Source organism: Idiotropiscis lumnitzeri, chromosome 6, assembly GCF_059441095.1.
Source record: "Idiotropiscis lumnitzeri isolate Australia: NSW breed Sydney's pygmy pipehorse chromosome 6, RoL_Ilum_1.0, whole genome shotgun sequence".
NCBI classification, from domain to species: Eukaryota; Metazoa; Chordata; class Actinopteri; order Syngnathiformes; family Syngnathidae; genus Idiotropiscis; species Idiotropiscis lumnitzeri.
In genome coordinates this window covers 2,437,179-2,463,010 of record NC_142396.1, presented here as the reverse complement: position 1 = coordinate 2,463,010, position 25,832 = coordinate 2,437,179, and the positions used below count along the sequence as shown (strand labels likewise).

Genomic DNA, 25,832 nt, shown 5'->3' with positions numbered 1-25,832 from the left:
CAAAATCGCACTCAGTTCACCGTGTTTTTATCATAAATTCTAAAAGGATTTTTATTTTATTTTAAGTTGTGAGATTTGGAGTGGTTTGCCCTGAGCAGGAGTTTTACGATCAGGGTTTTATGCCATAGATTTCGATCATCCGTGAATGAGATCGGCCGTTACGGATTCATATACGATCACATGGATTAGCAATTTTCGATTTCTTCATTAAGGATGATTGAAATAATCGATTAAACTTTCGTCACCTACAGCGAGAAGGCTCACTGGAACCAACTCGTGATCTGATTGGCTATCGCAACTGTCGCAACGGGTATCGTGAAATCTGCCTGGCAACACGAGCGAGCTGAATTCTGATTGGATAAAAACTCTCACTCAAAAATACAACACTAGGATATAATATGACATCAATGAGAAGAATATAATCTTTTTTTTTTTGGATTATGTTAGGCCAGCAGAGAAGGCCTTGATGACCTTGACCGCTCACCATTGTTAAACGCTAACAGCACTCTTCTGCGTTAACACCAATGCTAACACCCTCCATGCGATGTCCTGGCTAGTACACAGATATTTTAAATCTCTAAAAAAAAAAATGCTCTCCAGGGGTCGCCATGACAACAGCAGACTTGGACTTCCAAAACTAACATCCAAAAATTGGAGAGGGCACAATCGGACGCATCTCGAGCAATTACGGGCCAACTCCGATCTGCTCCCATCGACGCTGTCCTCCATGAAGCCCAGCTTCTACCGCTTTCTTCCCGACTTCAGCTTGCCAGCCTTAGGAAAGCTGATGAATGGTTCCACCTCCCCCCCAACGACGACAGGAGAATGTTTCTGGAAAAGCACTGCCCAAGAGATGACTGGAGGAACACTACCACTCCTATTCTATCCTCTCTAAACCTCACTCCAGCGGACCCGGATCATGTACATAACCCTAATATTCCGTGGCCACTGCCCCCACCGCCATCTATCCACTTCACCCACATCCTAAAGTCCACATCCCCCGCCCAACAACTCGCCTCTGCAGAGGTAACAATTGCGGCTGAGGGCCCAACAGACCTGCAGATCTTCACTGATGGCTCCACCCTCAACGGTACGGAGAACGGAGGAGCCGGAGTGGTCGTCTTTAGAGGCAACACAGTGATCCACTCCTGGCACGTGCCTACTGGAACCTTTAGCAGCTCTTTTCAGGCAGAGAAGACTGCCCTGATCGCGGCCATCTCTTGGCTCGAGCAGAACGACGACTGGTTCTCAGCCTCCATCATCACAGACTGCAAGTCACTCCTTCAAGCTCTCTCACACCCTAACCTGTCTGACCCATCCCTCCTTTCCCTCAACACCTCAATTGCGGCCTTCCCCTCCTCCAAGAGCATTCGGCTGATCTGGGTCCCGGGACACTGCAACCTCCCGGGCAACGACCTTGCAGACGAGCAGGCCAAACTTGGCTCTGCCCTCCCCCAACCTGCCACCCCGCTGGACCCACAAACCCGGCTCGCCATCATCCGCAGGAGCTGCAAACCCCCTCCATCTACACACCCCCGCCTCATTTCCCTCACCTCTTCCCGCCCCAACCCGGAGGAAGAGTCCCAACTGCCAAAGAAAGACCTCGTCAATATATATATATATATGTATTTATTTATTTGTATTTTTTTATATATTATATTTTGGGATTTTTTTTTTTCAGTTTAACTCCATGAAGCATATTCACATCTATGAGAAGTGTTGCAGAAAATAAATGTGAATAATTACTTTCCTGTCTGCTCATCCTTATTGCACGTTCCCGCTCTTCCCCTCTCACTTGAGCTGGTCTCACCCCCAACCCGCCTGCCGGTTCCTTTGAGTTGAGTTGTTCCCGAGACAAATGAGATCCAGATGTAGTCTAACACGGTGACAACTACCATTAATGGAGGTGGAGGGTGAGAGAGGTGCGCGTGTCAGGTCGGTGTTTGTGAAAGACTTCAAAGTAACTCGGAGTGTTTGTTGTCTTTGGTCATTTTGCGATCGAAGGCTCCTTTTCACCAATTTCAGTCCTTTGGCTTTCAGACTAAATTGTTAGGTGCGAATGTGAGGGCCATTTTTTTTTTATCTAGCTGACGTGACATGACAAAACATGAGAACCAGCCCTGGAGAAAACGGTCGCTTGGAAGGCGTTGCGGGCTTAAAGCTCATACGTGTCAAGAGCCAGACACTTGTGTGAAAGATGAACAAATGTGTCACGCCGCATTGTAAAAGTCACGCGGTTGTAAAGAAAGATGGCGAATCACACTTTTCAGGGTTGCAGTCCAGCACCCTGATTTATTTATTTATTTATTGTTTTTTTTCCCCTTTTTCCACCATTTCTTTCCCTCGATCTGGTGGATGTTCTTCCACTCCAAAACAATGCAAGTCTATCTTTTACAGACATTTTTACTGAGTTGGAAACTTACCCCTCACAAATGAATAATAAGCTGCCCCGGGATTTATTAGATAAAGAATTCAACGACAACACCGTTTTTAATTGGTGGCAAAAGGAGACGAATTGTTGGTGAGCTCGTAAACAGTAGGCGAGAGGAAAGATGATCGCGTTTGCGTTTAAAGACTGCACTAAATGTTCAGCCAGTAAATGACGTCAACGGCAGGCTGACATTTCAAAAGCAAGGAGTGGTCTTTCATAAATGGGGAAGAAAGCGCAGCTCTAATTGAATGTGTGCCAATTGGGTTCGATTCCGGGGATAACCAAACGTTGCATCAACTTATTTCCCCGACTTGTCGCTTACGCCCAAGGTATCGTCTTCAGCGTCACAGTTTTTTTTTCTCCAATAGAGGGATCATCCCATGAAGAATACAACAGAAAGAATGCGCAGAGAAGTCTTTATAAGCGTTTAAAATGAGCACTGGGCTGTTTATGGGAATGGACAAATCCGTTCTGGTCCTGTTGTGCCATTCTGGCACGTTGACCATATTTGGGCACGGACATGTTGCCACGGTAACAGCTTGTCAATCACGCATAGGGTTTGCAAGAAGCTAGTTAATGTTGGCGCAGATAAAAGGGGAGATAGAGGATTTTTTTTTTGTCTCACTCGTTGCTGAAAGGTGGGGACAAAGTCAACCTGGTAAGAAGCCGGATTCAGCGGGAGTATCAGAGTTGTAATAAAAAACAAAAAACAAAACAGATCATCTGTTCCGGCTCTAAAACTATCAGTAATCCATCTCAGACTAAAACAAATTAACGGAAGCAGTTGGTTTGAGTGGCGCACATGAGCTCACAAAAGCTAAAGCTAACAGTTTTTTCTTACCTTTTTTTCCCCAAAAGTAGGTCAAGTTCTATTTTTTTCTTTTGGTCCATTTTGGGAAAAGGCGCAGTGCTGTGAGGGGAAATTCTGTTTTGGAGCTGATTTTACCTTCACGCTTTGAGGAAGCTATTTCTTTGCTAACTAACCAGCTCCCATTTGGCTTCTAACCGCAACTAAAAAAATCTATTTATTCATTTACCCAGTAAATAGCTAATCTGCTAAAAGCGTTGTCAGAGCTTGCAGCATTTTACTATTCAAACTCCACAGTTTTCCATGATAGTTCAATTATTGGATGCTTAGCTAACAGTTGCTTTAGCAGGTCTCCATCTCCATAAGTAGGTCAGCTAATTTATTTCCATTTTTGAGAACTAGTGACCTCCCATTTTCTCCCAAATCACTTAAAATAATTAATTCATCTGCTGGGACGCTGCAAATCAGACAAAAACAATTATTGTGACACCTCGGTTCAGCTGTGATACAGGTGCAGTAACTCCGCTAAGAGATGCTAAGCTAACACATCTATCTCAGTAAGTAGGTCAGCCGATGTTTTGTAAAAGGCAGACAATGCGCCAGAGGCAAACAGTATGAAGGTTTTTGTATTTGAGCCGCTTTGAGGAAGCTCCTGACATGCTACTGTAATTAATACACCGAACCACTTAAATCGCACAACAATTTGAGAACAGAATGATGAAAATATGCTAACTGAAGCAGCTGTCGACATTTCATCATTTTAAATCTCCACGAAACGGACGAGCTAACAAAACCTAAGATAACGGTGGCCTATTTGGCATGTTTCCACCTGTATTTCCGAATGTAGGTCAGCAAAAGGTTTTTGGGAGCTGAAGGGGAAAATACTGCTGCTGTACTGGAAGGAAGAACAAAATGAAGTTTTTCATTTCACCCCACGCTAACAGGAAGATCCTAACATGATAATTAACCGGCAAGCCCCCTCCGCTCTCTCCACCTAACAAGCAAAATCCTGTCATGGCATTACATGGCTTGTTTCCTCTTAGGCTGTGGGAAAAAAAATACTTTTAGCAGGAGGGGAAGAAACAAGTGGCGAATGTAATATGACGGCGGGGAAAAAACGGGGGGCGTGAGAAGCATACATTAGCATTTTGCAGCCAGTGCGGAGCTCTGCATTAGCACCTACATGGAATCTTAACATGTGCAATTGTCTGATTGACCCCGAGGAAGCATAAATGAGCCGTTCACTGTACTATCCGCTACTTTTTGATGCCCATCATTATATGGCGTGAACGTTCTGGCGGAATCTGACGTGCCTGCGCTACAATGTTGCATGCCTCCTTGTTTATATTCTTGGGCTTTGTGTTTCACAGTCTGTCTACATTTTTGTTGTTTGTGTTTTTTTGTTTTTATTGCTCTCACCTTACATGACACACATACACACACGTGTGTTTTGCTATGTTGTGGTCACAGCGGGAGCAGACCGCAAATCACACCGAATTTGAGGGCCTGCTCATTAATCTCACCATGCTGTTCATAGAAAGCATCATAGACACACACGCACACCACACATGCATTTTTCGCTTAATTCTCGCGCGCACACACACACACACACTCTTAGAGGCTTTTTGCGGTTTAATCGTCAACAATGGCTTTGTGTGGGTCTTTTTTTTCCTCGTTGACAAACAAATAAGCGTTAGTTGGCAAACTCTTGACATTGTGAAACCTTTATGAACTGCACATGGATTTTTTTTTTCAAGAAATTGTTAAAAAGACCCGAGTTACATCATCACAAATAGAAAAAAAATGTTGCTTCTTTCCACAGCTTTGAACTCGTTGCTCATAGAATTCCCAGTCTGGACAACATCACAACAACAACTAAATTCTTTATTTTTTTGCTTATTTTTTTGTTGGAAAAACTCACATAATTTGGTGGGAACTGCATATTTTCTTAACTTTTTACTTCCTGTAGGTCAGTGCTTCTCAAATAATGGGGCGGGCCCCACCGGGGGCGATGCTGACGGGGGCGTGTGTGTGAACCTGGGGAACGTGTTTTTCCCCCCGCCGTATTACAATAAAGTGTAATTGCACATCCACTCCAGTAGGTGGCAGTAGCGCTTTTATTCTACAGTGTAGATTTGTTTTTCTCCAGTCTTCGTTCTAAGTAACAATCGTTCTGTCACAATTTTGAGTGGAGTTCCCCAGGGAAGTGTTTTAAGTCCTATTGGCTCTGCTCGACAAAAGCTTCGTTTAAATCATTTTCTTTTGAATCAAAATTTGTTACTATATTAACCAACCTTTCCGAGCCAGCCAGCAAATATTGTCAAAAAAAAAAAAAAGCATGCAACAAACCTCGTAACTTTTTGGTTATTTTTTGGAGCCTTTTAAAGAAACTGAAACTCCATCCCAAGCAGAAGCCTCTTCACTCGCCCGCATCCAGGCTGAAAATGAATCGCGCTGGCGCCTAGCCATCACTGCCTTTTTGACTTGCTTGTTTAATTTCACACGCGCTGTTTGTCATCACCGACCTGACGGTGGCGCTCTCTCTGTCTTCTCCTCGCAGGCCTTCGGCAACGCCAAGACGGCCCACAACAACAACTCCAGCCGCTTCGGCAAGTTCATTCAGGTCAACTACCAAGCCGGTGGCACGGTTAGAGGGTCAGTACGCTCTTTCAATGTTCAGTACTAAAACCGAATAGCCGAAAAATCCACTGAGATACAGTCGGAATGTATTTGTACTTTGTTACCTCCCTCCACCATCCTTATTCTTAAAAAATGTGTGTGATTTCAGAGCTTATGTGGAGAAGTACCTGCTGGAGAAATCCCGTCTGGTCTACCAGGAGCATAATGAAAGGTAAGAGACGAGGATCACCCGCGTGACTTTCTGTTTGTGTCACATGACAAGTGACACGCCCCCTTGGATGATGCTTGAAACCAGCTGAGAGCTGTTTTACCAGATCTGTATCCTCATCCCAAAAAAAAAAAAAGATTGTTGTGCTTGGATTTTGCCGTGGTGTCACGCTGAGCAGGTTCTCGTCTTTTCAATCTCGCGTTGATCAAAATAGCCACAAGCAGGGTCGGTCTTATTGTCGTCCTTGTGGGGGCCTCATTTGCGCCGCACGTCCTTGCATCGCCTCGGCTGATGTGGCGCAGTCGTATATCACACAAAGTGGAAATCGGAGCCGCGCGCTTTGGTGTCTTGGAGATGAAATGTCGGATCCATATTTCTTTGAAAAAGAAACTCAATCCCGAAGCGCTCTGCACTTTCTCAGCATCAGCGACCGCCTGGAGGCACTTTACTCTAACTCTCCCCCTTTTGCTCTTGGAAAGATTTTTTTTCTTTTGTTTGCACAAATAATAATGTCGTCAATGAGAAATTAGACATTGTACACATTTTTACATTTACATTTAAAATGAAACGCGTCATTGGTCGGTGAATTAGTTGAGTAAAAGTACAAGTATCTTAACCGAAAGTAACTTTTCATCTTGTGGAAAATTTCTTCAATAAAAGTGCGAAATTATCCAATGTTTACTGCTCCTACAGTAAGTAGTTGTTTGATATTCAATGTATTTTAGTAGTAGAAGTTACGAGTCATAAAAATGGTTTGTCTCAACAGAAATAAAAATATGCATTTTTATTTTGTGAAAAATAGTGGGGTAAAAGTAAAAACTTGCCCCAATGGGTTTATATTCTTTTACAAGAGCGGTGAAATCTCGTTAAACCATTTTTAGTGATTTATTTTTTAATTTGAACAAATGTGTGATATCTTGAAAGAGTTTTAACACCTTATTTTTGCTTTCCTTTTATGTTATAAGATTGAGCATTGTTTGTTTGTTTACTGTCTTCATCAGGGTGAAGACTAATTTTGCTGGCGTCCCCTCACAGAAATTGGACAAATTAAAAAAAAAAAAATAGTGTCACATCTTGTTACATTTCACATTAATTTTCTTTTTAAATTTGATAACATTCAAATTTTTTAAATTAAAAATTATTTTTAATTTCAAAGCATGATATCATTCAGAATTCGATACCAGGTCTCGGTATCAGGCTTTTACCGGGTTTATTTGTAGGTATCGGATCCTCACGGAGTAGACCGATACCAAAGTAGTGCAGCAGTTTGACATTTCAACAAATTATCATCTGCATTAAAAAGGAAACTTTTGTCCACATTTGTTTTTTTAGTGTGTTAAATGAAAATGTAGATATCAGAAGTACTGGAGGTATCGGTACTTGATATCTTGGAGTTGTGTCTTGTCACATGTAACTATTTTACTGACGTAAGCTTAACATTTTCTTCGAAAATGACGCGGCCAAGTTTGGGCAGCAAGAAATTTGTCCCTCCCCGGATGAAACAATTGTTGAAACTGCTCGTTGACGTGACGACGTGTTTATGGAAGTTGCTGACTTCTTGTAGGAACTACCACGTGTTTTACTACCTGCTGGCTGGAGCCAGCGAGGAGGAACGCAAGTCCTTCCACCTGCTCAAACCTGAGGAATACCACTACCTCAACCAGGTCAGTTCGCACCAACGCCTTCGTGCCTTCCTTACGCTTTGACTTCATCTTTGCTTTTCCTTTCGTGGTCAAGCCCATGTGACGTGTCTTCTTTCCTTCCGTCATTCCTTTTTGACTTCCGCTTTTGACTTGTCCTTCTTTGCTGCCTTCCTTCCTGACTTCCTTCTTGTCTCTCTTCCTTCCCCGCACCTGCTTTACCTTGCTCTCTTCTTTCTTATCTCCTCTCTGAGCGCTTTCTCACTTAAATCCCTACCTTCTTTCATGTCTTCTATACTTCATTCCTTCCTGATTAGCATTTTCTTTCCTTTCATCTTTGCTTTCTTCTTTTCTTCCTTCCGCCTTCATTTTCTCTCAGTTATGCCTTCCTTTATATCCTCGCAGCAGGCCTTTGCTTAGGCTCTTCAACTTTGCTTTCCTTTCTCCATCAATCCCGCCTTACTTCACTTTCTTCTTTCCTTCCGTCATTCCTTGTTGGCTTCTCTCCTTTCCCTTTCACCTTCTTTTCTTCCTTCCTCCCGAATTATTTGTCCCTTACCATTTACCTGCTATACATTGTCCTTGACTTCAGCATTGTTTTGTTTTTTTTATTCCTCCTCACTTCCTCTGTCTTCCTTCCTTCCTTCAGCTCCATTCGTCATACTTGGCTTTCCCCTTCTTGTCGTCCCTCCTTCATTTTTCTATCCTGTTGCCCTTCTTTCATTCCTTCCGTCCTTCCTTATTTTTGTGCTTTCTTCTCTTTTTTTCCTTTCATGTGCACTTTCTAGCTCGCCTTCCTTCCTTGTAATACTTCGTTCCTTCCTTCTTTCCTTTTAATCCTTCTTTCTTTTTTCCTTCCTTCCTTCCTTCTTTCATCCCTGTCGCCCATCCTAGTCCATTCAATTCCACTGGAATGTATTTACTCCTTCTCGTTTACTCAACTGGAGCACCTTGCTGCAATCTGTGTTGTTGGTTGCATCAGCGGAATCCTTCCAAGCCCTTCCCCCCGGTGTGCGTGTGCGTGTGCGTGTGCGCGCGCCATATTCCATCTTTGAACACCCGCACATAGGGAGGGCTCCACAAAGACAAATGTATGTTTATCTTTTGGGGTGTCTCCCATGTCACGACAAGAAGTACCTTCCCCGTCCCATGTTACTCCGTGCAATCCCCACACGACCTTCCGCATGTCCCCAATTGCATCCTGTTACGACGCGGCGCTGTTTCCCTGGTAACCGCTGGCAGACGAATATGTTTGTGCGCCTGAGTGTTTGTCTCATACACACACGCGCACATATTCATCCATATTTAGCCTGTTCCTCCAGATTTGGTTGCTAGCGCGTTGGTGTAAGTCCCTCTCTGGCCATCGGTTTCCATGTTGCATCCCAAATATGTCTTGCGCTACATTTTAATCTACATTCCCAAACAGTTGATTCATTCCCACCATTTTTTTTAATCTCATCAGCAATTGTTGGAATTTGATTACAGTGGAATTATTAAAGTCGAATTATTGTTATTTTTATTTATTTATTTATTTTAATTTATTCCAGACTGATCAGTTTCAACAAAATGTATTTGGAGTCATCACCATATTATCATTATCAAGGTTTATTCAGCCTTTGCTATACTCGCATCGACGTACAAAAAGGTCACGGTTAACTGATTGTTCGTCACGTGGCATCTCATCTTTAAATCAGCCACTACGCCCTGAAATTCATTATTTGTATTTCCATTACTTCCTGTGAGGCAATTCTAATCACCTGTCGGGATGGCTAAATGAAGCTTCAAATCTGCCTCATGAACCAGTTGTAGTATTTTGGGACTCCGGTAGATGTCACTCTCGGTTCAACATTGGGCTGAAAATGCACGGACTTGCTATTTCTTAAACTCTTTATTTAAACCAACCGTGCCATCCAGAGGGGTTAAAAAAATACAACATGAAGCATGGTTCAGGAAGCAAATTTGAAGCTTCATTCTCCCATCGAGCGGTTCCTCTGTGTTGATATTTTTGGGGACGCGGCCATAGTTGGAACTGTACTATTCGAATCCGTGCGATTCTTTTTTGGGGGTTGCAAAATTTTGGTCACATCTGGTCGTAGGCTTGCAATTCATTTGTGCCCGTCTGCTGTCGTCGTCGTCGTTTTGATTTTGCCCCAGCGAGTGGCGTTGTCCCGTTGGCTTGAGATGGCGCTAACGCATTGTGCCTCACTTGCAGATGACAAAGAAATCGCACAAACTCTACTGGGACAATTACTATGAGAGCGAGCTGGTCAGTATACAACGCCTGCGTGTACGTGTGCGCACGTCGGTGTGGGTGTGTGGACCCGGCCTGATCTCAGCTGCTCGCGCTCTTGGACGCTGCTGCCACTTGACGGGAAATCTTAACCTTTACATACTGTTCACTTTTTGTGTGCACGTCACGTAGATTGTTTTTTTTTTTTTGGTTCATTTTGATGCAGGTCAACAATATCCAAATTTGACCAGAACAGTATGTCAGGGTTAATAATGTCTCCTAAAATGAGAAACAAAGAGCGATATGAATCCTAAAGTGGTTCTTTGTCACTTATGATTTGCATGCACAATTGGGAAGCCCTCGAGAATCCCTTTTAACCGATCTTGCCTGGTGAAGGCTGATGCTGTCACAACCGGAAGCCGCCGTCTTAACGGGGAGGGTTCAGGACTTTTTTTTTTTTTTTTTTGATCAACACTGCACAAAATATTTTTTTTTATTATTATTTTTATTTGTGTGTGTCATATTTTTTGCCCGAGTCCTTTCTCTTTGTTTTTGTCGGATTCAGTCCTGAACCCTCTTCCTTGCTTGAGTGTTTGGTCCATTTGTTGTGCAAGACGTTTCCATTCGCTTCACTAATTTTTGCTCTTTGGATCGTGTCAACAATTACACTTTCTTTGTCATTTTGTTCATTTTACTTCTCTGGGGATGTTCATTGTTATGAGTTGTAAAGTTGCCGCCAAACAGTCCAGTCCAAATTCGAAGTGAATTCTGAAGTGTTTTGTGAGAGAAGGCGCGATGGCGACACATTGCCAACCTTTCTTTAGCCAAGGCACATATTTTACTTTGCAAAAAGCTAAAAAATGTCACAAAAAGTGGAAATGTACTCTTTGTCGTCTGGCGGGAGAACATTGAATTCTTCTGCCCGTCATTTCGTGTTGGTCATTTGCTTCAAAGTGATACGGAATGGTGGACGTATTTTAAGTCGATCTAAAAAAAATAGATGCGGTGGAAATTCTAACATAGTTAAGATCATTCATGGTCAAGTCCTACTTAGTCCAACCGGACTAAATCCCCCTCATAATAGCATCATTTATGACACTACGGCTGGACAAATAATATACAGAAACACGCTTACACAGTACTCAGTGAGTGTTGGACGACCAAGCTTCTCTTGAAAGGGCCGTCTTGAAAATGGCCTCGCAAGTGTATCTGCAATTGAATCCACACTTTTCCCAAAAAAGCAAAAATATATTTTAGATTTTCAGATAGTCGCCAGTTACGACTTTCTAGCCCGTTGACTCCGAATAGCACCGTTCCCTCACGAGTGAGTATCCAATCACAAAATGCATCTATCTCCTTCAGCGTAAGGCTGTGAGAAGGCCTCGCTGTCATCAACTCGTGATCTGATTGGCTATCGCGACTGTCCATTAAACTGTAAACACCCCTCACACTCACACACAGAAGAGACGCCTGCACGATTGTGTCTGAAGGCCTCGGACGACTAGTGCGTGCTACTGGTATTACGAAATCTGCCTGGCGACACAAGCTAGCTGAATTTTGATTGGATAAAAATTCTCACCTAAAAACACGACGCTAAGATATAATATGGCATCACTGTGAAGAATATGATCACCATTTCTTGATTATGTTAGGCCAGCAGAGAAGGCCTTGAAGGCCTTGAGCGCCCGCCACTGCTTGAAACCGAATTGAATGGCAGTGCTTGGTGGGAGCTGAGCTGATGGAGACGCACTCCTGACGTTTCAATGTCAGCATAATGCAGCAGACTCAAAGAAGTCTTTGTTTTCAAATATGTCCAAAATAAATACCTAATTATGCCTTTACTTGACTCCAGTTTGTTTGTCCAATATAATGTTGACCGAAGTATTGGCAAACAAACGTATCACATTGTGTTTGTTTGGCACAGAGGTCCGAGCGCAGCCTTCACTTTGAAAAGTGTCTCGATTGTTTGCCAAGAGGAAACAATGTGGGGAAGAAGGAGTTTTGGATGGAAAGACCAGGCTGCTTGTGTTTTCATGAGCTGGCCCTTGAATTTTTGTTTGTGTGCGGGCGGAGTATGCTGACCTGCCCAACCTGTACGTACATGCTATACATGTCTTGTATTTGAATCAAAACTGAATCAGCACTCCACCAGATCCAGTTTTTGACAGATTGTGCGGTGCTGAAAACAAAAATCATATTATCCCATTGGGAATAATCTGATTGCTCTCGTCTGTAAACATTTAATCTAACTGTCGAGTTGCTTTTTCAACGGGCAGGCGCCCAGCTTGTCTGTGAAATTCATGTTTGCGTGCCATTTTCACGACCTCCTGTAGATGGCGCCATTGCATCACTTTGGATTAAGATTAGCACCGTTTTTGAGTGGAAGAAAAAAATTAATCTCCGTTTGTCATGTCAATGGTGAAGGAGAGAAATGCCAACACGTTGGAACTTGTAAAGGTTTCGGCATCTCACACTTTATTGTAAACAGAGTTTGTGTTGCAGTCGGTAGAAAAGAATTGTGAATGAGGAATGTCATGAAAAAAAAAAAAAGGCACTGCTTGTTTAACTCGAGCCATGCAGTTATCCGGAAATGAATTCTTTTGTCAACAAAAGGCCTTTCTCCGTCTTGTTTTTGTTGTTTTATAGTTGGAGGTGTCACAAAAAGTCAAAGGTTAAAACTTTTTGGAAATGGACAAAGCGGGTTATATCGTCCCAGAACACAAGCCACATTTCACTGTTAAACATTCTTAATAGGGTGACTATTAAGAAGTTGAAAAACACGTTTTGGAGTGTCGAAAATTGAAATTGAAAGAACGTGCATGCCTGATGTTAAGTGTGGCGATGTTTAGTTCAGTTGTTTACTTTGCCGCATACGGATCCCGCAGGCCTGCTCTGTTCAAATGCTCTCCCATTTCGTCGTGGATGTATTGTGCAAAATGACACGTGGATGGGGGGGGGGGAGAGAGAAAAAAACAGAAACCATCATGTCTTCCTGTGCGTGTTTGTGATACCAGCAGGACTGCTTCAGCGTGGAGGGCGAGGACTTGAAACACGACTTTGAGCGTCTGCAGCTGGCGATGGAGATGGTCGGCTTCCTTCCCGCCACACGCAAACAGTAAGGCCGAGCGCCGTCACGTGTGCGGTTATGGAATACTTAGCTGGGAACCGCAGCGTTATTGTGTGCTGCCGCTGGCTCTGAGATGCCAGAGTGAATCTGCAGATATTGAGCCTGCAAAACATTTTTGTGGCAACTTATTACCAGCTCAGCACAAAGCGGTTGCCGCTACGGCGACTGGATGCAGGATGCGAACAATCAATCACGTGTTGTTGCTTCATCTTTCAACTCTCTCGCGTCTCTGTAACTCAAAGTGATTTGATATCGGGTTTTGGTCGGTGACGCAAGCGATGTTCTTCTTTTATTATTGCTGGCGACTACGTGTTGCAATAGACCAGGGGTGCCCAATCTTTTTTCATTTGAGCGCTACGTACAGAAGAATCAAAGGATGCTCGGGCCACTTGGACAGTCGTCAACTCTGACCAAACATGCTCAAAACCAAGACATTCTCTATTCTTGCTACATGTACACTTCGGGTTCAAGGTGTTGCGGCAAAGAGTTTAGGATTTTGTGGTGAGATGAGCCCTTTATCCCACAAGAATGAATAATGAATAAATCCAATGATATGACTCAAAGTAAAAAAGTAGTCCTTCAATAATTACTTATTATTATAAGTATGAATTGGAAAAATAAGTACTGAGTAACTGTTGAGTAAAATGTATGTATTTATTAGTGCAGTCAAGTGATTAAATTTTTTAACTAATTAATTTCAAGAAATTCCATAATTAATTGCGATTACCGTATTGGGGACTATAAGGTGCAACCGCATATAAGCCGCAATATTAAAAATAAACAAAAAAAAAAACGCACTAGCCGCACTATGCTATAAGCCGCAGTTTTCTATGCAGAAAAAAAAAGTTGTTTCCTGCATGTACAGAACAATTTTGTACTGTGAATGCACATAAAGGTACATCAACAGATTCTTAAAGGAGTGCCTTTAAACACGGCAACAACTTTGCTCATTAAAACAGAACAGACCCAAGAGAGAAAAAAAAATCCAGATTTATTTAGCGTATTTTCTGAACTATAGAGCGCCCCTACTGGTGAAAAAAAAACACAGAAAAAACGCACCGTTATATTAGCCGCATGGTCCAAAATACGGTCATCACATTTTTCAACGACTATTTTTTTGTGACGCTTGTTACCGGTACTTACTTTAATAATCTCCATCTAGGATTTTCTCGCTGCTGTCGGCCATCCTCCACCTGGGCAACATCCGTTACAAGAAGAAGACCTACAGAGACGACTCCATCGACATCTGCAACCCCGAGATCCTTCCCATCGTTTCGGAGCTGCTGGAGGTGAGCGTGTTTTATTAGCGTGCAGTGCTAATTTGCTACTTGAAAGAGTTAGCCATCACACAAGAGACTAACACTGCAAAAGTTTTAGGATTTTTTTTTGCAACATTTTTTTTTTTTGAAAAGTGACTATTAGTGTGAAGACTTTTAGTCCAGATGCGATAAACTGGAGTAAAATGAAAGAAAATTGAAAAATTAGTTGTCGTTGAACGGCTGTTAGCGATATTGGTGTAGCCAAGTTTTGCATGAGTCAAGTTGTAGAACACAACAACTGTATTCCAAGGGTCCACCAGGAATTTGGTCGTCCATGGAGGTTGGTTTTCGCCGATGTTGTGCTGCTAGCCTGGAAAGAAATGGCTAATGCGAACGATTTTACAGAATCTCCGCTAGCTCCCAAGATGCTAGCTGTGCTTTTCTAAAAATTTGGAGTAGCAATTCAAGAAGTGAGGTGAATTCTTGACTGATATGCTTAAACAATAGACAACAGGAAACAGCGTTAGTGTGCAACGTAACTGGTACGGGAAAAAAAATGGATGGCTTCAACCAGCACATTTAGCGCAACGCAGCGCTGTTTTTTGTTATTAAGAAATGTTTTCCGGATCACACAAAGCAATTATTCTGATGTATGAATGGCACTGACTGGGTCATGTCTAGTGAAAGAGCATTTAGTTCAGTGCTTCTCAATTATTTTCTGTTACGCCCCGCCCCCCGAACAAGAAGAAAACAATTTGCGCCCCCCCCACCATCACCCACTCTCCGCCGCAACTCTAAATAATCGCATTTTTGTTGCAAAACAAACTTACACCGTAGAGCTAATACTCGCTGCACTCGATTGGGCAAGGAGAGCACTACTGCCATCTACTGGACTGGATGTGCAATTACACTTTATTATGGTACGGCCCCCCCCCAAAGAAATGTTGTTCCCCAGGGTCGCACGTGTCCCCCCCCCCATGGGGAACCAAAATACATTTTGTAAATAATAATTTTCCAGTCAAATGAACACAGATCATTGAACCAATGTGGCAATCTTTCATCATCTTCGGTGGTTGGCGCTACTTCCTGTCTTTGTTCCCAGTCCCATTGTCTCCATAGCGCTCTTGGTTGTTATCGACCGACTTTTTGTCAACAAAAGATCTTCTGTTTGGTGCATTGAAATGACGTCAGCTTCTGATGTTTGGCGAAAAATGAGCCCTGAATAATGTAAAATTAGCTTCTTTCCGCTAGCTGCCAGCTAGCTTTTTCTGGGATGGCATGTCTGTTACGTTGAGGCTAAAGCTAATGTTTTACTGTGTGCGTTCGTGAGCACTTTTTTATTTTTTATTTTGTATTTTTTTGCTTTTGGCTGCATTTTTCCATCTCCCTCCAGTGCTATCCCGTGATGTATGGCCCACCGGAGAAGCCTAATAACCCCACAAATGTGTGGCTTCTACCCAAAAACCGTGGCCGTGTCTGACTCTCTTGGTCCAAGCACAGCTTGTGGTGACGTTGGAAGTCAAGAAGTGCTTGACACAGACCACCTTGCACTTACACAAGATCCCGGCGCGTGCTTTCTATTTTTAGACCTCTTGTGCCACGCGGGTTCGTTTTCCCAGCCTGGCTCGAGAGCCCTACTTTGAAACCCTAACCCATATTTGAGACCCAAAGTGCGGCTGCTTTTAAACTTCTGTTGCTTCCTGGTGGCTCCATCGGGCCGGCATGTTTTTTACGAGACCGAGTAAACATTGTCGGAAGTGTCCCGAAGATTTCTGTCGACGGGTCTGTGGGGATGTTTTGACTGCACGCGTCTCTTCCTCGTCTATGTCGCCCGCTTGCCAACATACACAACCGTCGGACGAAAACATTTGAAGTGACAATGAACAATATATCGAGGTTTGCTTCATATTTTCTTGAAACCTAACCCTTATTTTCAACCCTAATGTGAAACCAAAACGCTTGAAACCCTAATACCAGTTTGGTTGCAACCTCAACCTGGTCTGAAAATCCTGAACTGACTTTCTAAGACTTAACCTCTATTTGCAACCCAGCCCATGCTTGATACCCTAATCCACATCCTAACCCTACTTTGAAATCCTAATTTGGGTTTAAAACCCTAACCTTTTCTTGACACCCCACCCGCAAATTCAAACTCTGTCTTTAAAACGCACTTTGAAACCCTAACCCAAGTTCGACACAATAAACCTTGATTTAAACCTGAACCCAAGATCGAAACTCTACTCGCAAATCCTAACCCTGGTTTCGAACCCTGCTTTAAAACCTTCAAACTGTATTGAATCCCTAACTCAGGTTTGAGACTCTAACCCTGCCTTGATGCCCTAAACCTTGTATTAAAAATTATATCTCAAGATGGAAATCATGAATTGAAATCTTAACCCTAATCCTGAAACATCGAATTTGCACTGTGAAACCCACCTTTACAAAAATCTATTATCATTTATTTGATAAGCATAAAAACACATAAACCTATATATTTTTATAATTTATTTTTATTTTATAATTTTATAATAATTAATTCTAATTTATATTATATATATATATTTTGTTTATTTAATCTTAAATTAATTTAATTGATACATTGAATTAAATTATTTGTTTTATTTGACTGAAGAGGGGAGCTCTCCAAACCCGTTGTACACTGAGTACAATGACAGTAAAGTGCATTCTAATTCTGATTCAGATTTTCAAATGATTGTAAACCATTGTGATGCCATTTTTTTCAAATCATTGTTTATACATGTTAATAAAAATTAAACAAGTACCATTGAGAACTTGTAACATTGAAGTTGGAATTGATTGAATGTACTTGTTGTACATTCAAACCACTGACCTTGGATCAGTTTTGACAAGTGTGTGTTTATTAAGCGATTAGCACTGTGATCTGTGCTACCAAGCAACTAATGCATGAAAATATCAACCAATTGCTTTGCAGCACCCAGAGTGGTCTTTGCTCCTTGCACAGGGATTAGCCCGCAGTGTGAAATGAAGTCTGATAATGCTCTCACACACACACCCACACACACACGCACAGTTTGGTGCTACTATTCCTAATCCCAGAGGTTTGATGAGTTGTGGGCCTCTGACATCTGCTTCTCCCACTACGGCGGTGTCATCCATGGCTGGTGCACCGCCAAGTTTGGTCTGCGGTTTGGTGGGCGCACGCCAGCAATACTCCAGTCCGAAAGCGGGAAGGAGTTTCCTTGCTTGGTCAGGGATGAGTAACTGTGGGCCACTGCATATACGAGCTGAATTCGCAACAAGCCAATTACAATAGAAAAACATTTTTAGAATCTCAATCTCTGGTTGAAATCCATGTTTGAAATAGTACTTTTTAAAACTAGGATCTGTCTTAAAACCCATATTTGAAACCTTAACCCAGACTAGAAACCCAAATTTAGTATGATAGCTCTTGTTTGAGAACCTAACCATGATTTGAAACTCTATTCTGAAACTTTAATTCCAGTTAGAAAGCCCAATTTGAAACCTTTTGTTGGATCCCCAACCCTTTGAAATCTTAAAATCTTATTTGAAACCACAACCTAATTTGAAGCCTTAACATTGGATTTAAACCCTAATTTAAAACCCTAATCCTTACTGAAATTCTGTGAAATATGCAAAAATAAGTGGTTAAAAAAATACCATATGTAAAATATTAAATTTTCATAACATAATAATGAATCCCCCTTTTTTTGCAATTATTTAAAATAATTATTTAAAGACGCAATAATGTCTAATACATTAAAAACCTCAAAGTCAAGGTCTATTATCTCAACGGCCACAGGAAGTCAATTGTTTTCCAGTCGGCCTTATCTGTCATGTAAAGCTCAATCTAGCCTTGTGTTGTTTTTGTCGCCCCCTGTAGGTGAAAGAGGAGATGCTGCTGGAGGCGCTGACCACGAGGAAGACGGTGACCGTCGGGGAGAGGCTTATCGTGCCCTACAAACTTGCAGAGGTGACGCACACATTCTAAATCAAATGAATCATGAAAAACCAAAACTTTGAACCAGGAAGTAGCCTGCTAGCTAATAAAAGAAACACAAACAAACGCATAGGATTTTGCTTTTAATTTCTCTTCTTTGGCATGTGTTTTGTCATTTCTCTCTCTGTGTCATAATGAAACCCCCCCTCCCCCCTCCCCCTTGCCCTTTAGTCTATATTGATACGATTCCATCGGCTAACATCATTATTTTTTTTATTTATCAATTCCAATTGACTTTGGCAACATTAACTCAGGAACACAATATGTAAAACACTTTAACCTACAAAACAAAAATGAATAAAACAATTTGTGCTGCTTTTTTTTTTTTTTTACACAATGGGCAATGAGAGCACCACTGCCAACTGCTGGAGTGGATGTGCAATTACACTTTATTGTCGTTTGGCAGGAAAAAAATGTTCCCTAGGGTCACACGCGCCCCCCCCCCCTCAGCATCACCCGCCCAGGGGCTCCCGCCCCACTATTTGAGACGCCTTGGCATAAATGAACACAAATAAGTGTCAACTATTTTCTCCTTTTGCCCCTTGAAGCTCGATGAGTTCCATTCTGCGCGTGTTCTGCTCGACTGATCTTATCGCAATCTGAAGCGACTTCACGGCGTTGGTGTGCGAATTAAGCACAATGCGGTATTGCACCAAGGCCCAACGAGAAGTTGTTGTTTTGTGACAAAGTGCGTCAAGCCTTGATTGTGTTCGTGCGCTTCCTCAAGCTCGTTAGGGGCGATTTTCTTATTTTTTATTATTGTGGCCCAACCCGCACGCAGAAACTCTCCAACCCCCCCTCACCTCACAACTTCCTGTTTCCTGTCATGCCAAGCAGGCATCTTTATCAACTTGCCCGCCACTCGGATGTGTTGTTCAACCCACACTGACCACTTTTGAGTAGCAAGAGTTCATCTGAAAGCACTCGATTACTGTGCGGAATTTAATTTGGCCTCCAGCTTTCTGCTTCTGCTGGTGGCCGCGGGGCTTTTTTGTCTGAGGAAGGAAATACGACACACAAACGCGCATACTCGGTGTGCTTCGCCGACCACCACCCACATGCACATCTGATCTGTGCACTAACAATAGTTGCACACAAGCCTAAACCCCCCCCCATCCTTGCCGTCATGTGGTCTTGTCTGAGGAATGCGAAGCCTCCACCAGAATACACAGTTCAGACAACGCTTTTTCACGCTAACACCAGCGAGCCCGATGAAAAAGACATTCTCAGATGGGTGCTTCAAATTACTTTAAGGCTGAACAAGGAATCAAACTTTTGATTGAATCGCAATGGATGGAATTTTGAAAAAAAAAAAAAAAAGCTTAATTTCACTCCATCTTTATCCAAACATATTTATTTATTTATTTTGCTGTCAGCCTCCTCTGCAATCACCACGCCAGATCACTTTTTGAGGAAATACAGCGTTTTTGCTGTTGTCTTGGATCTGATGAGAAGTGCCGAATTTATTGCGGCCATCTATTAGTGCTGCATCCCCTCGTCGGAAAGAATTTAGCAAGGAAGTGAACGTGAAGACGAATAAACGTAAATGTTTGCATCACGACTCTCCATCCCCTGAGTTGCCTTGAAACCACATTCTGATTTGTTTTTTCTGCTTGAATTATTCATAAGCTTCTTGCATAACTTGTCTGAGGCATCCCAGCCCGAACGGCTAAAAATACCACAAAGAATCAATAATTCACAAGTTGCCAGTTGTTTTTTTTTTCTTTTTCTTTTTTTTTCCCTAAATGCAAAGTTTTTTTTGGCCTGAGCAGACCTCAGCCACGGTGAGTCACATCCAATCTAGCGTCTTTGTGTTCCCATGAAGCAACCGTGACAAATATTTGCTCAGTTTGTTTGAATTTGTGTTGACAAGCGTTTGAGCTATTGTTGGGAAGGCAAAAGCAACAAATAAGGCTGCAAACGGTTCGCAATTCCAGCAGTTTTTTGTTGACGTCAAATCGCTTCAGATGAAATCTATTTTTAGCATTCAGAGTTCTCTCCATGCATTTCAACCAAACGTTCTTCCTCCGCAGTGGTTGGATGCGGTTATGTGTCAATTTTTCTTTATTTATTCTATATCATAAATTATTAGAATAGTAGCGCTGTGATTTTTTTTCCATAGAGCAAAAGAAGAGCAGATAAAAAAAGGTTATTATTTCATGACATAATCTGTTGTTTGGGTGTTGCCCTCGTGGAAGATGTAAACATTACGTCGAGAAATTCAATGTCATACTCATAACTCCGAACCCAACCCTAACCGTAAATTTCAAACCGTGGGGCCTTTTCCGTTGCCGGTCCTTTCCTATGAGGAAGTGGAGGGCTGGCAAGGTGTGTGTGTGACAACGGGGAACATGCTTTCATTTTTTTCATTATTTTTTCCATACTACAAAAACGTATTATTGCACATCCGCTACAGGAGGTGGCAGTAGTGCTCTTCTTATTATTATTCTTTTTCTTTTTCTTCTTCTTCTTCTTATTATTATTCTTCATCATCATCATATTCTTCTTATTATTATTATTAAAAAAAATAATAATAATAATACACTTCCAATCTTTTCTCTTGCAGACTAAACAATGTTAAAGCTGCACACCGAAGGGGTTTGAGTTTCTCATCACTACTGCCACCTGCAGCCGAAAATTGAAATTGCACGCCTGCACGATCCGCATAAATGACAACATCATCACGTCTTATCTTTGAAGTAGCAAGAAAAGCCATTTGGGCGTCGCTTTTCAAGTCCAAGTCCGATCTCAGGACTTTGCACTGCTCAAATTTCTGTTGAGACAACGACAAGAATCATCCGCAGAAAGAGCGTGGGGGAAATTTGATTCCAGTCTGAAAATGATTTGCAAGATTGTGAACTGCTAAAGTGTTAATCTGCTATTATAAAGGATCAAATGCAAAGGCTTTTGTAAAGACCGCTTCAACCAACTTATTTTTTGTTGTAAGTTGAGCTATATCTTTTTTTAAGTTAAGTTAATAAGAAGACAATGTTATGCACACATGTATTTATAACGATTTTATTCATAAATGACGATTTATAATTGTGGCAGAGAGTTGGGGCGGGGACACAAAATGTTTGCTTCCTGCTTGGGGGTCATAACAGAAATTAATTGAGCAGCACTGCCCTCACCCAAGCTCGAATAATTTTGTAAACAAGGTTCTGTCCGTAATGTAACTTGTACTAACTATGCAATGGATTTCATACATTGTAATCGAAAGTACTGTAACGAGCTCAACGGGGTTTGCTTTGTGTTTAGGCGGGCACGGTGAGGGACTCCATGGCCAAGTCGTTGTACAGCGCTCTCTTTGACTGGATCGTGTTCCGGGCCAATCACGCTCTGCTCAACAACAAGGACCTGGAGGACAATTCAAAGGTGAGATGCGTCCATCCCTGCGGGGAGGTCTGAATCACATTCAAGGATGCCCCAACCTTCCTCGGCAAGTGTGTGCGTGTGCGCATCTTTGTGTGCTCGTGTCAGAGACATTCGGGCAGATGGCATTGAATTCCCTATCAGCTCACGTTACCCCCCCTAAAATCCCCCCTTTCTGGTCCCGGGAGTGCATGTGTGTGTGCATGCCTGCTTTTGTTTTCCCTTGACGCTGACGTCATGTTGATCACGTCGAGGTGGGTCGATGCACTTGCGCTTGTTCTCAAGGTTATTGTTCTTCGTTCCATGAAGATGAAAAATGATCATGTAAAGGACGAATAAAGGCTTATTTACTTAAAAAAAAAGGGGGGGGGTGCCTGTATTTGACAGTCCATTCCCTCATGAAAGGCCTCCTCCCGAGTGCTCGCCTTCTTCTCAATGTGCATACTCTTATGGGCTGATCTTAACTCATTCATTGCCATTGACGGATATTGACGTCAAATAGTGCATTCATTTTACCAGGGCTGCAAATCTTCAAATACAAACCCTGCTTCATATATACGTTGCGCATGTTTGGGTTTAATGTTCAAGCTGTAGGATTCCCACCCCCAGTCAGTTGAGATTTGAACATATGCCTCGCTCAAAATTAGCAGTGTAGCAGTGTCTTTTTGAAAGTTTGAAAACATTCCCAGCATTTCGACAGGGCGGTCCGTTTGGATTCATTCTGTTAGGTCCTCATTTGGTCATCTTTTTCCAATCCGGGCGTGTGCCGCTAGCTGCGTGAGCTTCGGGAATTGTTTGACATCACAGCAGTGTGAGTGAGTCACGAGCGAGTCAATTCAACAACTAAGAAAAACGTGAATTCGTGTTGTAAACTTTAACTTCCTCACTAACGCTTCTGTTTGTGTTTTGCAAGCATAATAAGCAGTGGCGCCGATTGTCATTTTTGAATGTGTGTGTGTGAATGTTGAGCACGCTCTTCTGATAATGTAGCGCTTGGATATATAAATTGGTGCGACTGACGACGAGAAATGCGCGTTGCCTCCCTCCAGATCTTTTCCATCGGCGTGTTGGACATCTTTGGATTTGAGGACTACGAAAACAACAGCTTTGAGCAATTCTGCATCAACTTCGCCAACGAGCGTCTGCAGCACTACTTCAACCAGCACATCTTCAAACTGGAGCAGGTACGCTCTGGCCACATTCGCTCTCATTCTCGATTTGGTCCTTTGGATCATTTTCCACAATTTTTTTTCTTTCTTTTCTTTTTGTTCCCTGTAGGTGACCCTTTTGTGTCCGTTGTCATGCGTTATGAAGCGTCAGCAACTGAGCTGTGATCTGTTGTGGGATCACGGCAGCTGTCTGCAGGCTAAAAGAGAAAAAGCCGACATCAGAAATGGCCAGCGTCTTTTTTTTTTTTTTGCACAAACACGACTAAGTTTACAGCTACTTATACTTGAGTGCTCGCCAACATCGAGTATTGGTAATGCAATGCAAATTGTGAAGAAATTGTGTTGTATTTTAATCAGGGCTGTCAAAATTAAAGCGTTAACTCTGGAGATTAATTTAAAATTGAGATTAATTTAAAATTGCGCAAAGTGTCGTCTAAACGCACACGGAAGGAGTTTTCTTTCCTTTGGTTTTCTCGTCGACGGGCGCATGTAGGAAGGGGTGTTTGCGCCGTTCGGGGAGTGAGCACAGTTGACTTGATTCTTGGGCCAGTTGAAGCGGCTCCTCTCGTCTCTTTTAAATTCATGCACGTGTATGTATGGTCATAAGGCTGCAAGATCTCCACTTGCGGATGATGTAACGTTGGCTTCTGTGAAGTAGGCTCGTGGAAACCGCAGTAAACTAGACTTGCCCGCTCACAAAAAATGAATATGCGCCAGTTGTTACGCCGAGCCGGTCTCCACAATTCTGCACTGCACGGTTCTCAGTCTCTGTACGTTTTCATCGATTTTCTTTCAAAGCAAATTTCTCAATTCACATTATAAGACCACCGGGAGACTTTGCTAACATGTGACGTCTTCTTGCAGGAGGAGTACCGAGCCGAGGGCATTAGCTGGCACACCATCGACTATATCGACAACAGCAGCTGCATCAACCTCATCAGCAAAAAACCCACCGCGCTCTTCCACCTGCTGGACGAGGAGTGCAAGTACGCCACCTGCTGGGGTGCTACGAGATAGGGAAGCCACTTTGTCCTCATTTGTTTGGTGTTGTTGTGACATTTTGACTGCAGCTTCCCTCAGGCGTCCAATCAGACCTTGCTGGACAAGTTCAAGCGTCAGCATGAGGGAAACAGCTTCATCGAGTTCCCCGCAGTCATGGAGCCCGCTTTCATCATCCGACACTACGCCGGGAAAGTCAAGTACGGAGTTAAGGTGAGCTTGTTTATGTTCTTGAAATCCGTTTGCCAAATCTGGCTCGGGATTGTCGCGACTCAGACACGGGAAGTCTGCCTTTTTTTATGAAGACATTTTTTTCCTTATATCCCTGACGACCATGGTCCCCAACCATTGGTTTGCGGCCTATTTGCTAACGCGATGCAAAGAGAGAGACCCCCAAAAATGTGTTTATCTTTTTTGCGGAGCGTCAGACAACGATTACCTTCTGAAGGGCGATATAAACAAGGCTGGAGGATTATACGATTAACATTCGTGATATTATGTCGCTCCATCAGACGCGGCGGAAAAATGTGCACGACTGCAGCCAATCACAATCCAGCTTTTCCTTCTAACTTTGGTTTGCAAGTTGAAATGGACGAAATCTGCCAATAAATGAAGGAAGAAGTGAACAGAAAGTAATAGCAACGACGGATAAATGTCCACTAAGTCTAATTGTCCCGCTCGCCTTCCAGCTGCGCTCTGATAAGAAGCACATGTGCTGGAAGCGCTCGGGTGTTTTGGATAATACAAATCCGTAGCAGTGCGGAGGTGTCTGGTGTGGCCAGCGAGATACGTCTTGCTCACCGGTGACGTGGCGAGAAGATCATTTTAAGCACGGGTGTCCAAAGTGCGGTCTTGGGCCGTACTTTGCATGTTATGCGGCCCGCAGTTGCGTTTTCATTGGCCAGCTCTGTATTTTAGCAACAGTGGCGGGCCGTGCACTTGGTCATAATACCAACACGATCACGTGGCAAACTAACAATTCTAGGATCAGTACGATGAAAAAAAAAACAAAACAAAATGTTACCTGCCGTGTTCAGGACTTCCGGGAGAAGAACACGGACCACATGCGTCCCGACGTGGTTGCCTTGCTGAAGAGCAGCAAGAACGCCTTCATCTGCGGCCTGATGGGAATCGACCCGGTGGCCACGTTTCGCTGGGCTGTGTTGCGGGCCTACTTCAGGGCCCTGGTGGCTTTCAGGGCGGCCGGACGCCGACACACTCACAAGAAGACAGGTCAGATGGCCGCTGTTATTCAGATTCCTGGGGGGGGGTGCGTGTGACCCTGGCGAACATGCTTTTTTTCCCCCCGCCGTACTACAATAAAGTGTAATTGCACCTCCACTCCACTAGTTGGCAGTGGCGAGCTCATTGCCTATTGTGCTTCACTAAAATTCTGATGAGATTCACTCCCGTTGCGATGTCACGTCTCATTCTGATTTCTGTACGATTCACGCCATGACGATGCAATTCACTCCGAATTACAACGTGATACATTTGACATAATTCATATTACAGTTCAGATTTCAGATACAAATCGTTGTTGCGCTTGACATATTTCCTTAAAAAAAAAAAAACGTATTTGTATCCGATTCCCAGGTCATGATTCCACCCTCTCATGTGCCGCCGTCAAAACTGTCGACAGCTTCAGTTTCCTTCATCACCCGGTTCACCAGAGGAGCCTTGAGATCCTTCAGAGGTGCAAAGATGAGAAATACAGTAAGTTCAATCGTATGGAGGATTTTCAAACCAGATAGTTGTTAACATTAAAGAACAAACTGCACAGTTTTGCAATTGTGGAACGTCGATTCCTGCCACGGTGATTTGATTAAAGGGAAGAAATTTGTCCAACTCAATCAAATGACACTCATGCTGGTCATGTGTCAAACTGGCCCGCTTTTAAAGCCTTCCAAGTTTCAATAAGCGCCCATTCGTAATATAACTTTTATTAC

General features: G+C 42.8%; 1 protein-coding gene across 9 annotated transcripts in view; it reads left to right on the top strand.

Moving 5' to 3' along the window:
• The window catches only part of LOC148334494 (unconventional myosin-IXAa-like), a 74,223-nt gene that overhangs the window by 24,463 nt on the left and 23,928 nt on the right, over window positions 1-25,832 (top strand). For 5 of the 9 annotated variants that reach the window (XM_088297444.1, XM_088297441.1, XM_088297439.1 and 2 more), the window contains 13 exons: window positions 5,800-5,894; window positions 6,028-6,090; window positions 7,652-7,751; window positions 9,940-9,993; window positions 12,972-13,072; window positions 14,247-14,373; window positions 18,227-18,316; window positions 21,602-21,718; window positions 22,765-22,899; window positions 23,749-23,870; window positions 23,955-24,096; window positions 24,921-25,116; window positions 25,480-25,599. In XM_088297444.1, coding sequence (XP_088153570.1) covers window positions 5,800-5,894; window positions 6,028-6,090; window positions 7,652-7,751; window positions 9,940-9,993; window positions 12,972-13,072; window positions 14,247-14,373; window positions 18,227-18,316; window positions 21,602-21,718; window positions 22,765-22,899; window positions 23,749-23,870; window positions 23,955-24,096; window positions 24,921-25,116; window positions 25,480-25,599 — 1,462 coding nt within the window. The remainder of the gene's footprint in view (window positions 1-5,799; window positions 5,895-6,027; window positions 6,091-7,651; window positions 7,752-9,939; window positions 9,994-12,971; window positions 13,073-14,246; window positions 14,374-18,226; window positions 18,317-21,601; window positions 21,719-22,764; window positions 22,900-23,748; window positions 23,871-23,954; window positions 24,097-24,920; window positions 25,117-25,479; window positions 25,600-25,832) is intronic. The other 4 variants (XM_088297446.1, XM_088297438.1, XM_088297443.1 and 1 more) reach the window with 3 other exon arrangements.